The 16,762-nt window shown below is 48.0% G+C and overlaps 1 protein-coding gene across 2 annotated transcripts in view; it reads right to left on the bottom strand.

Moving 5' to 3' along the window:
• Nucleotides 1-11,603: 11,603 nt before the first annotated feature.
• The window catches only part of LOC139368981 (zinc finger protein 335-like), a 31,024-nt gene continuing 25,865 nt past the window's right edge, over nucleotides 11,604-16,762 (bottom strand). For both annotated transcript variants that reach the window (XM_071108514.1, XM_071108515.1), the window contains one exon: nucleotides 11,604-13,864. In XM_071108514.1, coding sequence (XP_070964615.1) covers nucleotides 13,737-13,864 — 128 coding nt within the window. In that variant the 3' untranslated portion in view covers nucleotides 11,604-13,736. The remainder of the gene's footprint in view (nucleotides 13,865-16,762) is intronic.

Here is a 16,762-nt window from a genome sequence, read left to right on the forward strand (position 1 = left end):
TGGAGGCAGGTAGAACCCAGAGACATAGACCCAAACATAGTGGAGGCAGGTAGGCCCAGAGACATAGACCCAAACATAGTGGAAGCAGGTAGGCCCAGAGACATAGACCCAAACATGGTGGAGGCAGGTAGAACCCAGAGACATAGACCCAAACATAGTGGAGGCAGGTAGGCCCAGAGACATAGACCCAAACATAGTGGAGGCAGGTAGAACCCAGAGACATAGACCCAAACATAGTGGAGGCAGGTAGAACCCAGAGACATAGACCCAAACATAGTGGAGGCAGGTAGAACCCAGAGACATAGACCCAAACATAGTGGAAGCAGGTAGGCCCAGAGACATAGACCCAAACATGGTGGAGGCAGGTAGAACCCAGAGACATAGACCCAAACATGGTGGAGGCAGGTAGAACCCAGAGACATAGACCCAAACATAGTGGAGGCAGGTAGGCCCAGAGACATAGACCCAAACATGGTGGAGGCAGGTAGAACCCAGAGACATAGACCCAAACATGGTGGAGGCAGGTAGAACCCAGAGACATAGACCCAAACATGGGAGGCAGGTAGGAGAGCAGGTAGGCCCAGAGACATAGACCCAAACATAGTGGAGGCAGGTAGGCCCAGAGACATAGACCCAAACATAGTGGAGGCAGGTAGACCCAAACATGGTGGAGGCAGGTAGGCCCAGAGACATAGACCCAAACATAGAGACATAGACCCAAACATGGTGGAGGCAGGTAGAACCCAGAGACATAGACCCAAACATAGTGGAGGCAGGTAGGCCCAGAGACATAGACCCAAACATAGTGGAGGCAGGTAGAACCCAGAGACATAGACCCAAACATAGTGGAGGCAGGTAGAACCCAGAGACATAGACCCAAACATAGTGGAGGCAGGTAGAACCCAGAGACATAGACCCAAACATAGTGGAGGCAGGTAGAACCCAGAGACATAGACCCAAACATAGTGGAGGCAGGTAGGCCCAGAGACATAGACCCAAACATAGTGGAGGCAGGTAGGCCCAGAGACATAGACCCAAACATAGTGGAGGCAGGTAGGCCCAGAGACATAGACCCAAACATAGTGGAGGCAGGTAGAACCCAGAGACATAGACCCAAACATAGTGGAGGCAGGTAGGCCCAGAGACATAGACCCAAACATAGTGGAGGCAGGTAGAACCCAGAGACATAGACCCAAACATAGTGGAGGCAGGTAGGCCCAGAGACATAGACCCAAACATAGTGGAGGCAGGTAGGCCCAGAGACATAGACCCAAACATGGGAGGCAGGTAGAACCCAGAGACATAGACCCAAACATGGTGGAGGCAGGTAGGCCCAGAGACATAGACCCAAACATGGTGGAGGCAGGTAGGCCCAGAGACATAGACCCAAACATGGGAGGCAGGTAGAACCCAGAGACATAGACCCAAACATGGTGGAGGCAGGTAGAACCCAGAGACATAGACCCAAACATAGTGGAGGCAGGTAGGCCCAGAGACATAGACCCAAACATGGTGGAGGCAGGTAGAACCCAGAGACATAGACCCAAACATAGTGGAGGCAGGTAGGCCCAGAGACATAGACCCAAACATAGTGGAGGCAGGTAGGCCCAGAGACATAGACCCAAACATAGTGGAGGCAGGTAGAACCCAGAGACATAGACCCAAACATAGTGGAGGCAGGTAGGCCCAGAGACATAGACCCAAACATAGTGGAGGCAGGTAGAACCCAGAGACATAGACCCAAACATGGTGGAGGCAGGTAGGCCCAGAGACATAGGCCCAAACATAGTGGAGGCCCCAAACATAGGTGGAGGCAGGTAGGAGACCCAGAGACATAGACCCAAACATAGTGGAGGCAGGTAGGCCCAGAGACATAGACCCAAACATAGTGGAGAGACAGGTGGAGGCAGGTAGGCCCAGAGACATAGACCCAAACATAGTGGAGGCAGGTAGAACCCAGAGACATAGACCCAAACATAGTGGAGGCAGGTAGGCCCAGAGACATAGACCCAAACATAGTGGAGGCAGGTAGAACCCAGAGACATAGACCCAAACATAGGCAGGTGGAGGCAGGTAGGCAGGTAGGCCCAGAGACATAGACCCAAACATAGTGGAGGCAGGTAGGCCCAGAGACATAGACCCAAACATAGTGGAGGCAGGTAGGCCCAGAGACATAGACCCAAACATAGTGGAGGCAGGTAGGCCCAGAGACATAGACCCAAACATAGTGGAGGCAGGTAGAACCCAGAGACATAGACCCAAACATAGTGGAGGCAGGTGGAGGCCCAGAGACATAGACCCAAACATAGTGGAGGCAGGTAGGCCCAGAGACATAGACCCAAACATAGTGGAGGCAGGTAGAACCCAGAGACATAGACCCAAACATGGTGGAGGCAGGTAGGCCCAGAGACAGACCCAAACATAGTGGAGGCAGGTAGAACCCAGAGACATAGACCCAAACATGGTGGAGGCAGGTAGGCCCAGAGACATAGACCCAAACATAGTGGAGGCAGGTAGGCCCAGAGACATAGACCCAAACATAGTGGAGGCAGGTAGGCCCAGAGACATAGACCCAAACATGGTGGAGGCAGGTAGAACCCAGAGACATAGACCCAAACATGGTGGAGGCAGGTAGAACCCAGAGACATAGACCCAAACATGGGAGGCAGGTAGGCCCAGAGACATAGACCCAAACATGGTGGAGGCAGGTAGGCCCAGAGACAGGCCCAAACATAGTGGAGGCAGGTAGAACCCAGAGACAGACCCAAACATGGTGGAGGCAGGTAGGCCCAGAGACATAGACCCAAACATAGTGGAGGCAGGTAGAACCCAGAGACATAGACCCAAACATAGTGGAGGCAGGTAGAACCCAGAGACATAGACCCAAACATAGTGGAGGCAGGTAGAACCCAGAGACATAGACCCAAACATAGTGGAGGCAGGTAGGCCCAGAGACATAGACCCAAACATGGGAGGCAGGTAGGCCCAGAGACATAGACCCAAACATGGTGGAGGCAGGTAGGCCCAGAGACATAGACCCAAACATAGTGGAGGCAGGTAGAACCCAGAGACATAGACCCAAACATAGTGGAGGCAGGTAGGCCCAGAGACATAGACCCAAACATGGTGGAGGCAGGTAGGCCCAGAGACATAGACCCAAACATAGTGGAGGCAGGTAGAACCCAGAGACATAGACCCAAACATGGGAGGCAGGTAGGCCCAGAGACATAGACCCAAACATAGTGGAGGCAGGTAGGCCCAGAGACATAGACCCAAACATAGTGGAGGCAGGTAGGCCCAGAGACATAGACCCAAACATAGTGGAGGCAGGTAGGCCCAGAGACATAGACCCAAACATAGTGGAGGCAGGTAGGCCCAGAGACATAGACCCAAACATAGTGGAGGCAGGTAGAACCCAGAGACATAGACCCAAACATAGTGGAGGCAGGTAGAACCCAGAGACATAGACCCAAACATGGTGGAGGCAGGTAGAACCCAGAGACATAGACCCAAACATGGTGGAGGCAGGTAGGCCCAGAGACAGAGAACCCAGAGACATAGTGGAGGCAGGTAGAACCCAGAGACATAGACCCAAACATGGTGGAGGCAGGTAGAACCCAGAGACATAGACCCAAACATAGTGGAGGCAGGTAGAACCCAGAGACATAGACCCAAACATGGTGGAGGCAGGTAGGCCCAGAGACATAGACCCAAACATAGTGGAGGCAGGTAGAACCCAGAGACATAGACCCAAACATGGTGGAGGCAGGTAGGCCCAGAGACATAGACCCAAACATAGTGGAGGCAGGTAGGCCCAGAGACATAGACCCAAACATAGTGGAGGCAGGTAGGCCCAGAGACATAGACCCAAACATGGTGGAGGCAGGTAGAACCCAGAGACATAGACCCAAACATGGTGGAGGCAGGTAGAACCCAGAGACATAGCCCCAAACATGGGAGGCAGGTAGGCCCAGAGACATAGACCCAAACATGGTGGAGGCAGGTAGGCCCAGAGACAGGCCCAAACATAGTGGAGGCAGGTAGAACCCAGAGACATAACCCAGAGACAGAGACCCAAACATGGTGGAGGCAGGTAGGCCCAGAGACATAGACCCAAACATAGTGGAGGCAGGTAGAACCCAGAGACATAGACCCAAACATAGTGGAGGCAGGTAGAACCCAGAGACATAGACCCAAACATAGTGGAGGCAGGTAGAACCCAGAGACATAGACCCAAACATAGTGGAGGCAGGTAGGCCCAGAGACATAGACCCAAACATGGGAGGCAGGTAGGCCCAGAGACATAGACCCAAACATGGTGGAGGCAGGTAGGCCCAGAGACATAGACCCAAACATAGTGGAGGCAGGTAGAACCCAGAGACATAGACCCAAACATAGTGGAGGCAGGTAGGCCCAGAGACATAGACCCAAACATGGTGGAGGCAGGTAGGCCCAGAGACATAGACCCAAACATAGTGGAGGCAGGTAGAACCCAGAGACATAGACCCAAACATGGGAGGCAGGTAGGCCCAGAGACATAGACCCAAACATAGTGGAGGCAGGTAGGCCCAGAGACATAGACCCAAACATAGTGGAGGCAGGTAGGCCCAGAGACATAGACCCAAACATAGTGGAGGCAGGTAGGCCCAGAGACATAGACCCAAACATAGTGGAGGCAGGTAGGCCCAGAGACATAGACCCAAACATAGTGGAGGCAGGTAGAACCCAGAGACATAGACCCAAACATAGTGGAGGCAGGTAGAACCCAGAGACATAGACCCAAACATGGTGGAGGCAGGCAGAACCCAGAGACATAGACCCAAACATGGTGGAGGCAGGCAGAACCCAGAGACATAGACCCAAACATGGTGGAGGCAGGTAGAACCCAGAGACATAGACCCAAACATAGTGGAGGCAGGTAGAACCCAGAGACATAGACCCAAACATAGTGGAGGCAGGTAGGCCCAGAGACATAGACCCAAACATGGTGGAGGCAGGCAGAACCCAGAGACATAGACCCAAACATGGTGGAGGCAGGTAGAACCCAGAGACATAGACCCAAACATAGTGGAGGCAGGTAGGCCCAGAGACATAGACCCAAACATGGTGGAGGCAGGTAGGCCCAGAGACATAGACCCAAACATAGTGGAGGCAGGTAGGCCCAGAGACATAGACCCAAACATAGTGGAGGCAGGTAGAACCCAGAGACATAGACCCAAACATAGTGGAGGCAGGTAGGCCCAGAGACATAGACCCAAACATGGTGGAGGCAGGTAGGCCCAGAGACATAGACCCAAACATAGTGGAGGCAGGTAGAACCCAGAGACATAGACCCAAACATAGTGGAGGCAGGTAGAACCCAGAGACATAGACCCAAACATAGTGGAGGCAGGTAGGCCCAGAGACATAGACCCAAACATGGTGGAGGCAGGCAGAACCCAGAGACATAGACCCAAACATGGTGGAGGCAGGCAGAACCCAGAGACATAGACCCAAACATAGTGGAGGCAGGTAGGCCCAGAGACATAGACCCAAACATAGTGGAAGCAGGTAGGCCCAGAGACAGACCCAAACATAGTGGAGGCAGGTAGAACCCAGAGACATAGACCCAAACATGGTGGAGGCAGGTAGGCCCAGAGACATAGACCCAAACATAGTGGAGGCAGGTAGGCCCAGAGACATAGACCCAAACATAGTGGAGGCAGGTAGGCCCAGAGACATAGACCCAAACATGGTGGAGGCAGGTAGAACCCAGAGACATAGACCCAAACATGGTGGAGGCAGGTAGAACCCAGAGACATAGACCCAAACATGGGAGGCAGGTAGGCCCAGAGACATAGACCCAAACATGGTGGAGGCAGGTAGGCCCAGAGACAGGCCCAAACATAGTGGAGGCAGGTATAACCCAGAGACAGACCCAAACATGGTGGAGGCAGGTAGGCCCAGAGACATAGACCCAAACATAGTGGAGGCAGGTAGAACCCAGAGACATAGACCCAAACATAGTGGAGGCAGGTAGAACCCAGAGACATAGACCCAAACATAGTGGAGGCAGGTAGAACCCAGAGACATAGACCCAAACATAGTGGAGGCAGGTAGGCCCAGAGACATAGACCCAAACATGGGAGGCAGGTAGGCCCAGAGACATAGACCCAAACATGGTGGAGGCAGGTAGGCCCAGAGACATAGACCCAAACATAGTGGAGGCAGGTAGAACCCAGAGACATAGACCCAAACATAGTGGAGGCAGGTAGGCCCAGAGACATAGACCCAAACATGGTGGAGGCAGGTAGGCCCAGAGACATAGACCCAAACATAGTGGAGGCAGGTAGAACCCAGAGACATAGACCCAAACATGGGAGGCAGGTAGGCCCAGAGACATAGACCCAAACATAGTGGAGGCAGGTAGGCCCAGAGACATAGACCCAAACATAGTGGAGGCAGGTAGGCCCAGAGACATAGACCCAAACATAGTGGAGGCAGGTAGGCCCAGAGACATAGACCCAAACATAGTGGAGGCAGGTAGGCCCAGAGACATAGACCCAAACATAGTGGAGGCAGGTAGAACCCAGAGACATAGACCCAAACATAGTGGAGGCAGGTAGAACCCAGAGACATAGACCCAAACATGGTGGAGGCAGGCAGAACCCAGAGACATAGACCCAAACATGGTGGAGGCAGGCAGAACCCAGAGACATAGACCCAAACATGGTGGAGGCAGGCAGAACCCAGAGACATAGACCCAAACATAGTGGAGGCAGGTAGAACCCAGAGACATAGACCCAAACATAGTGGAGGCAGGTAGGCCCAGAGACATGGACCCAAACATGGTGGAGGCAGGCAGAACCCAGAGACATAGACCCAAACATGGTGGAGGCAGGTAGAACCCAGAGACATAGACCCAAACATAGTGGAGGCAGGTAGGCCCAGAGACATAGACCCAAACATGGTGGAGGCAGGTAGGCCCAGAGACATAGACCCAAACATAGTGGAGGCAGGTAGGCCCAGAGACATAGACCCAAACATAGTGGAGGCAGGTAGAACCCAGAGACATAGACCCAAACATAGTGGAGGCAGGTAGGCCCAGAGACATAGACCCAAACATGGTGGAGGCAGGTAGGCCCAGAGACATAGACCCAAACATAGTGGAGGCAGGTAGAACCCAGAGACATAGACCCAAACATAGTGGAGGCAGGTAGAACCCAGAGACATAGACCCAAACATAGTGGAGGCAGGTAGGCCCAGAGACATAGACCCAAACATGGTGGAGGCAGGCAGAACCCAGAGACATAGACCCAAACATGGTGGAGGCAGGCAGAACCCAGAGACATAGACCCAAACATAGTGGAGGCAGGTAGGCCCAGAGACATAGACCCAAACATAGTGGAAGCAGGTAGAACCCAGAGACATAGACCCAAACATGGTGGAGGCAGGTAGGCCCAGAGACATAGACCCAAACATAGTGGAGGCAGGTAGGCCCAGAGACATAGACCCAAACATGGTGGAGGCAGGTAGGCCCAGAGACATAGACCCAAACATAGTGGAGGCAGGTAGGCCCAGAGACATAGACCCAAACATAGTGGAGGCAGGTAGGCCCAGAGACAGGCCCAAACATAGTGGAGGCAGGTAGAACCCAGAGACAGACCCAAACATGGTGGAGGCAGGTAGGCCCAGAGACATAGACCCAAACATAGTGGAGGCAGGTAGAACCCAGAGACATAGACCCAAACATGGGAGGCAGGTAGAACCCAGAGACAGACCCAAACATGGTGGAGGCAGGTAGAACCCAGAGACATAGACCCAAACATAGTGGAGGCAGGTAGGCCCAGAGACATAGACCCAAACATAGTGGAGGCATGTAGGCCCAGAGACATAGACCCAAACATGGTGGAGGCAGGTAGAACCCAGAGACATAGACCCAAACATGGTGGAGGCAGGTAGGCCCAGAGACATAGACCCAAACATGGTGGAGGCAGGTAGAACCCAGAGACATAGACCCAAACATAGTGGAGGCAGGTAGGCCCAGAGACATAGACCCAAACATAGTGGAGGCAGGTAGGCCCAGAGACATAGACCCAAACATGGTGGAGGCAGGTAGGCCCAGAGACATAGACCCAAACATAGTGGAGGCAGGTAGAACCCAGAGACATAGACCCAAACATAGTGGAGGCAGGTAGAACCCAGAGACATAGACCCAAACATAGTGGAGGCAGGTAGAACCCAGAGACATAGACCCAAACATGGGAGGCAGGTAGGCCCAGAGACATAGACCCAAACATGGTGGAGGCAGGTAGAACCCAGAGACATAGACCCAAACATAGTGGAGGCAGGTAGAACCCAGAGACATAGACCCAAACATAGTGGAGGCAGGTAGGGAGGCAGGTAGAACCAGAGACATAGACCCAAACATAGTAGGCCCAGAGACATAGGTAGGCAGGTAGGCCAGAGACATAGACCCAAACATAGTGGAGGCAGGTAGGCCCAGAGACATAGACCCAAACATAGTGGAGGCAGGTAGGCCCAGAGACATAGACCCAAACATGGTGGAGGCAGGTAGAACCCAGAGACATAGACCCAAACATAGTGGAGGCAGGTAGGCCCAGAGACATAGACCCAAACATAGTGGAGGCAGGTAGGCCCAGAGACATAGACCCAAACATGGTGGAGGCAGGTAGAACCCAGAGACATAGACCCAAACATGGTGGAGGCAGGTAGAACCCAGAGACATAGACCCAAACATGGTGGAGGCAGGTAGGCCCAGAGACAACCATCTCATATATGAATGGGTAGGGGACTCTGTGTCTGTAAGGTTTTATCCAGAGGAAACTGATAAGGACATGGTGATTGGATGCCAGATAGTGTCTCTCAGCCCGTCAATAGAGCCAGCTTGTTGAAAGACAGTCAGAGTAAATCATGGTGTAGTTGAGTTATTTTATTTGTATAGTTCATAAGTCAAAAGAATAAAAGACAAATCAATCATCTTAAAGCTAGACTCCAAAGTTGAAACAAAGTGGCACCCCGCCGCTGTTTTAGTAAGAAGCGGAAGGATGGGCGTGTCTCTATCCTAGACAGAACTATGGATAAAAGAACTGACCATCCATGATATCAACACTATAGTTTTAACCATGTGTTGAGGCTATAATGTGTTTGATTACATTTACTTTGTTTACAAAACATTGGATTAAAACAAGCTTATATTTTGGGTTCTGATGGGGGTACGACAGATGAACTAAGCTCATGAGGCATTTATAAGTATATATCATTAATTTAAAAAAAAATATGTAGCAACTAAGGATTATACAGATAGCCTGGTCATGACAGCATATCAAGACAGCACAAACAGATCTGTGACCACCAGGCTAAGAAAGATACAGATACGTAACAATCCGGTTCAGCGTTGGTTGCTAGCCAGCGTGGAGTACACCACCGTCCCAACAGGCTCTCTGTGTGTGTCAGGGTCATGACCTCTGGGGCTGCTGAGTGTCTGTAGGTTAGCATACAGCTCTGTGGTATGGTTCTCATGAGGTTTGAAGTCCACTGTGGCGTAGACAATACTGCTCTCCTTTTGAGGGACGTGCTGCAGGAGACATACATATTAAATATTATTTGGTAACACTTTATATTAAGGTATATAACTATTATAATTTGTATTTATACATATGTATAAGTTTTTTTATAAACTGTTTATTACGGGGCCCACTGCATAAGACATATCAGACATCACAGGGACGTCAAACTCAAACACTAGTATTACTCTCTGTTGTTGTTTCTGGGACAAACCAGGACATTTGACACTGAGTCACGGAGACAACGTCCAAGTTTAGCACTTACTGAGAGGACGTGGGCTGCTGAGTCACTGGAAGTTGCTCCACATTTCTCTGTGAAGAACGTGAAAATGACATCCACTTAAAGAACAGACACTGTGCAACAATGTCAGAAATCATCGAACGTCTACTGGCTAAAAGGTCGTAGCCTGTGTATTTGAAAGACGATTTAACACGAACAGCAAGTCATGTATGAAACACTGAAAGCTGTGACTGAAAAGCGGGACCTCTTACTTTTTGCCCTGACTTTGCGATGAACCACAGCAACTGTGATTGAACAGATAACGATCCCCATCGAGATGCAGAGACCTGCAGCCAGTGGTACACCAACACTCCGGGAAATACTAACAGGTGAATAGGACAAAGATGACAAAATATTGACACAAGCATTACACCACTCCCACAACTATTATCAACTAGAAGGAATAATTAACCCGTGTGTGTGTGTGTGAGAGAGAGAGATTGCACCTGGGGAAAAAAGGCACAGAGGTGTCGGAGGAGGATGAGGAGATGGAGGGTCTGATGGTTGATCTGACACGAGGTCGAGGTGGTACAGGATCGCTACGTCGACCACTATCTAAACAGAGACCGAATTTAATAAGCACTCATTTCAACACAGCGATCTGTTATTTTACAAGTTGACTTAGTGTAGGCCGTCATTGTAAATAAGAATTTGTTCTTAACTGACTTGCCTAGTTAAATAAAGGTTAAATAAACTAAATACATGTAATCTTCCTCCTACTGTACATGCTTACATATTTCCTTGGCCTTAACACATTGGTTTACCTACAGTATGCATTCCAGTTTCTAATATCAGTTCCTAGAATAGAACAAAATATTCTTTACTTCATTTTAAAAAGATGGTTTGATTTATCTACGAGGGTTCTTACCAATCTGGAGGTGAAAGTCAGAGTAGATATGATTCACACCGCTGACAACACACCTGTAGTCGCCAGCGTCCACAGGTTTTAAATTCCATATCATAACGTACATCTCACCGTTGTATTCCGTTCTCGATATTCTTCCCTTGTAGTAGTTGTTGACATATCCTCTGGTATTCACAACAGGAAATGGCCCAGGATATAGTTTAGAACATAACTTCTCATAACCATTGTAGAAGGGAGGAAAGATAAATCTCAGCAGAACGTGTCCGTATACTTGTCCATTCACCTCCGTCCACTGTTGTGCTTCTATCTCAGGGTCATCTATCAAACAAACAAGCGGGGACACACACACACACACTTAGAAATTACCAAATATGGCACAAATAAATCTATTGCTACATTTTTTTTTATTTTTATCTCAGACAAACCTGTATAAAATCTCACCTAATAGAAGAAGCAAGAGAAAGATAGTCATTTTCATCCTCAGTGAGATACTCACGGAGGCTGGGCAGCTGTCCCCATACATCTTACTCCCCCCCCCCCCCCCCCCCCCCCAAGTTGATAGCGGTTTGACTGCACTGTTCTGACACCAGCCTTGTGATTAACTTCCTTCATTTGGGGGAGGGAATCTCTCTAACTTGCAATTATAAGCATTTCGCTACACTCGCTTTAACATCTGCTAACCATGTGTATGTGACAAATAAAATGTGATTTTTACAGGTTTTAGGACACGCTCATTATCGGCTTAGAGTATGAAGATGACAGGTTGTCACGGTACCAGCTCGGCCATCATGGTCGTAGTATCACAATACCTCTGTTTTGGTCATAGAAAAACAAATGACCTGGACCAAAATAAAAACATGAAAAAACTAAAATCACAAAATGAGAAGTGAAAGATCTTACACAATATATCAGTGATTTATTTGGTATCAGCTTTTAGTTATTCAGACATTTTCCTTCAAGCATATCCTTGATCATGGGACAAAATGCTTTATATGCAAAATATATATGTACAAATACCCAAATGATTAACCACTCTTTATCCACGAATCAATCCTGTAGTCACACAGTCAGTCATTCGATCCTCCATAGGCATCGATTGGATGCTGTGCTCTATTCTGAATTATAAACTGGGTGGGTCGAGCCCCCTGAATTCTGATTGGCTGACAGCCGTGGTATATCAGACCGTATACCACTCGTATGACAAAACATGTATTTTTTGTGCTCTAATTACATTGGTAACCAATTTATGTTAGCAATAATGCACCTCGGGAGTTTGTGATATATAGCCAATATACCATTAGCGTGTTGTGTCGTGCCTAAGAACAGTCCTTAGCCTTTGTATATTGGCCATAATACCACACCTCCTCGGGCCTTATTGCTTTAATTCCCATTTCTTCTTCTTCGTCTTGCAAGTCAAAGCAGGTATTGAGGCACACGCAGAAAGATCATTTTAAATAATTACAGAGTGGGGTTACGTACCAAATGGCAACCAATAACTGATGTAGGGCACTACTTTTGACCAGGGCTCTGGTCAAAAGTAGTGCCCTATGTGGGGAATAGGGTGTCTTTTGGGACTCACCCTAGATCAACCAACCTCTCATGTAACTTTGTTCCTTAAAATGTACAGCAGCCCCTATGATCAACTTAGAATTTGCAACATTTTAGAATTTACAGAAGCTTTTTTGTATACCGGTATGTATTTAACAGTGAGAGTTCATCTATTTGAACACTGAAAAGATGAGATAGCTAGCAGCCACTTAAAAATCCTCCCTACTACGGTTCCTATCAACTCATATCTGAAGATACACCACATGACAAAAAAGTATGTGGACACCTGCTAGTCAAACATCTCATTCCAAAAATCATGGGTCTCTCTCTCCCCAAACCATTTCTGTATCGACCTCGCTCTGAGCACAGTCATGCTGAAACAGGAAAGGGCCTTCCCCCAAACAATTTTCACAAAGTTGGAAGAACAGAATCATCTAGAATGTAATTGTATGCTGCAGCGCAAGTTTTACACCACTCCAGCCGACGCTGGATCTTAGGCTTGTGTGCGGCTGCACAGCCATGAAAACCCATTTCAGGAAGCTCCCAACGAACAGTTCTTGTGCTGACGTTGCTTCCAGAGGCAGTTTGGAACTCGGTAGTGAGTGTTGCAACTGAGGACAGACGACTTTTACGCACTTCAGAACTCGGCGGTCCCGTTCTGTGAGCTTAAGTAGCCTACCACTTCGCAGCTTAGCCGTTGTTGCTCCTAGACATTTCCACTTCACAATAACACCACTTACAGTTGACTGGGGCAGCTCCAGCAGGGCAGAAATTTGATGAACTGACTTGTTGGAAAGGTGGCATCCTGTGATGGTGCCACGTTGAAAGTCACTGAGCTCTTTAGTAAGGCCATTCGACTGCCAATGTTTGTCTATGGAGATTGCATGGCGGTGTGCTTGATTTTATACACCTGTCAGCAACGGGTGTGGCTGAAATAGCCGAATCCACTAATTCGAAGGGGTGGCCACATACTTTTGTATATATAGTGTATCACAGATATCAGAGTAGAGCACCGTGTTCGGGGGGGATCAGCTTGAGCAAGGCACTGCCCAGAATCGCTAATCCTGATCATGTAATGTAATTGTTTGGGATACAAGATGATTTGTAGCTTGGGTGCAGAGCCTTGCTTTGGCTGATCTTCCTAAACGATGGCTACTAGGGTGGGCGGCAGTTAGCCTAGTTGTTAGAGCGTTGGGCCAGTAACCAAAAGGTTGCTAGATCGAATCCAAGAGCTGACACGGGGGAAAAATAGTAGTTAACCCACCGTTCCTAGGTCAACATCGTAAATAAGAATTTGTTCTTAACTGACTTGCCTAGTTAAAGGTTAAATCAATCAAATTTTAAAAAACTATGTATGTCACTGGCCCCTCTGTCAGCTCATATGGTTCCATCACACAGGGTCCTGCACTGCAGGCTGTCTCTCTGTCCTTTAAAGCAGTGGCATCACATCCAACATCAGTGTCTGAAGGTGATGACGTCATCTCTGCTCGTCGGTGAAGGTGACGACATCATACTGGATGCCCTGCTGTTGTAGCAGCTCCAGTTGTTCTTGTGTGGCCTCAGTGTAGACGGTCTGTGTCTGCTGCGTGGCGGCATCTGCTATGACTAGAACACAGATAGAGAGAGTAAGTACTGATTCAACTTATCATCTAGTCCAGGAGTGGACAACTCCTGTCCTCGAGGGCCTGATTGGTGTCACAGTTTTGCCCCAGCAAACACACCCGACTCCAATTATCACCTAATCATGATCTTCATTTTAGAATGCAATGTGATTAATCAGGTGTGTTTGGATGGATGAGATGAGAGGGGTGGATAAGCAGTGTGACACCAATAATGCCCCGAGGACTGGAGTTGCCCACCCATGATCTAATCCTTGATTAATTTATTTATTAAATGTTTATTTGAACGATGTACAGCGAGTGTACAGAACATTAGGAACACCTTCCTAATATTGAGTTGTGTGTGTTTGGATGATCGCCCACAGAACAGCCTCGTTTCCTTGGGGGAAATGGACATTACAAGCAAAGTTCCCTCTAAGCTGTGCACGCGCGAGGCTCCCCCCGGGACTGCAGCGAAGAAGAAATATCAGCCTGCGCAGAGAAACACGAGATTGAACACTCAACTTTCTATAGTTTTCTCCCTTCGTTAAAACTATGAACGTTTCCCTTTACTGTGGGAATTGTGATCGATTCAACGCAATTAGTCTCTTTTAATGCAAAAAAAAACTATGCAAGACTTATTAGTTTACAAGAGATTTTTTTGTGGCAGAACTTTTTTATTTAACCTTTATTTAACCAGGTTAAAGTTGAGAACAAGTTCTCATTTGGAACTGCAACTAGGGTGGCTAACATTCCGGTAAATTTCTGGAAATATTCCATGGGGCGTTAAGCCCGGGAATTGTGGGAATTTTGCTTAAATTCATTTTTAAAAAAAAGTTAGCTTTTAACAGTGAACCTTTTTTTGGGATTACACATAAGGTAATTCTAGGTTTTGTGGCATATTTTGGTTAAACTATCCCCAATTCAATGGAATTGCAACCCTCTGCATGCACAGTGCATTCTTCCATCACATGTACATCTGATTCTCAAGATCTTGCACACTAATGAGATGCTATTGAACCGACACTACTACACTGTCTGAGCAAAGAACTACAGGTTTTCTGGGAAGTTTTGATTACAATACTGTGAGGGGTGAATATATTTTATGTGACATACATTATTTTTTGTTGGTAAATAGTAGCCTATAGCAAAATGTGTTTAAATAATTTCTAACTTAACAATTTCTGCTAGTTAGTTTTTGCTACAATGTGGGTTTGATGTTAATTCACCTGTTTCCATACGTTTCATTTTAAAACAATTATCTTACAAAGAAGTTGTTTAATTTAACTGCTTAACTATTTATCTGTACATGGAATTGTATTTGTTTTTTTAAAAATAATTTTTCTCAAATCTTTACAGGAAACGGGCACTATCTGACGTATGGACACATTTCACTGCAGCTAATGTAGAAGGAAAAGCGGTGTACTTTTGAAAATACTGTGCCAAATCATATGTGAACAATGCAACAAAGATGCAGAATCATCTGTGCAAGTGCATAAAGTTCCCTCAGCGCTTACAACAAGCAACCTCTGACCAAAGTACCTCTACTTCTATTCGAGGTGAAAAGATGAATCAGACACCTTATCGATACCAACAGCTCATGGCCCTTCTGGAATCAGAAGTTTTTTTGACTCAATGGAGGAACGTAGTCAGAGAAATGCTGATGAATGTCTTGCTCGAGCTGTGTATGCAACTGGTTCACCGCTGATGCTCACAGCCAACAAGAGATGCTTTATCTACTCATTTGCTGGATGCAGAGTTCAACAGAGTTCAATTGAAGGTCAAGCAAATCATAGAGAAAGCAGACTGCAGACTCCACCCCTCAACCAGTATTCTACAAGAGGACAGACACAAGGGACAACAGAGACACCGGTCTCTACATTGCAGACGAGCTGAAGGCAGTCATCATTGACCTTAGACCACAGAAGGTATTTGCACTAGTGACAGACAATGCTGTGAACATGAAGGCTGCTTGGTCTAAAGCGGAGTCCTCCTACCCTAACATTACATCCCATTGTCTGTGCTGCTAATGCATGGAATCTGCTTCTCAAGGACAGCATGGCACTGAAAACAATGGATACACTCTACAAGAGAGCCAAGGAAATGGTTAGGTATGTGAAGGGTTATAAAGTTATAGCAGCAATCTACCTCACCAAGGAAAGTGAGAAGAATAAGAGCACCACATTGAAGCTGCCCAGCAACACCCATTGGGGTGGTGTTGTCATCATGTTTGACAGTCTCCTGGAGGGGAAGGAGTCTCTCCAAGAAATGGCCATATCACACAGTCTGCCAATATGGACAGCCCCATCAAGAGGATGTTCCTGGGTGATGCATTTTGGGAGAGAGTGGTAACCAGCCTGAAACCTATAGCAGTAGCCATTGCACGGATTGAGGGAGACAATGCCATCCTGTCTGATGTTCACTCTGCTTGCAGATGTAAGATAAGAAATCCGTACTGCCCTGCCCACTTCACTGTTGCGCCATGCTGAGGAAACTACAGTTCTGAAATACATCAAAAAGCGTGAAGACTTCTGCCTGAAGCCCATACACGCTGCAGTGTACATGTTGGACCCCCAGTATGCTGGCAAGAGCATCCTGTCTGGTGCAGATATCAACAAGGCCTATGGTGTCATCACTACCATGTCTCGCCACATTGGCCTGGATCAGGGCAAGGTTATTGGCTGTCTGGCGAAGTACAGTTCCAAGTAAGTGCCTTGGGATGGAGATGCAATATGGCAGTCGTGTCAACATATCTCATCAGCAACCTGGTGGAAGGGACTTTGTGGATCTGAGGCTCTTTCCTCTGTTGCCAAATCCCACCAACATCAGCCGCCTCCTTGGTCCTTGTTTGGGAACACACACAACAGGCTATGCAATAGGAGAGTTGAATTGGGGCTTTTTGAGC

Source organism: Oncorhynchus clarkii, chromosome 16, assembly GCF_045791955.1.
Source record: "Oncorhynchus clarkii lewisi isolate Uvic-CL-2024 chromosome 16, UVic_Ocla_1.0, whole genome shotgun sequence".
Lineage (NCBI taxonomy): Eukaryota > Metazoa > Chordata > Actinopteri > Salmoniformes > Salmonidae > Oncorhynchus > Oncorhynchus clarkii.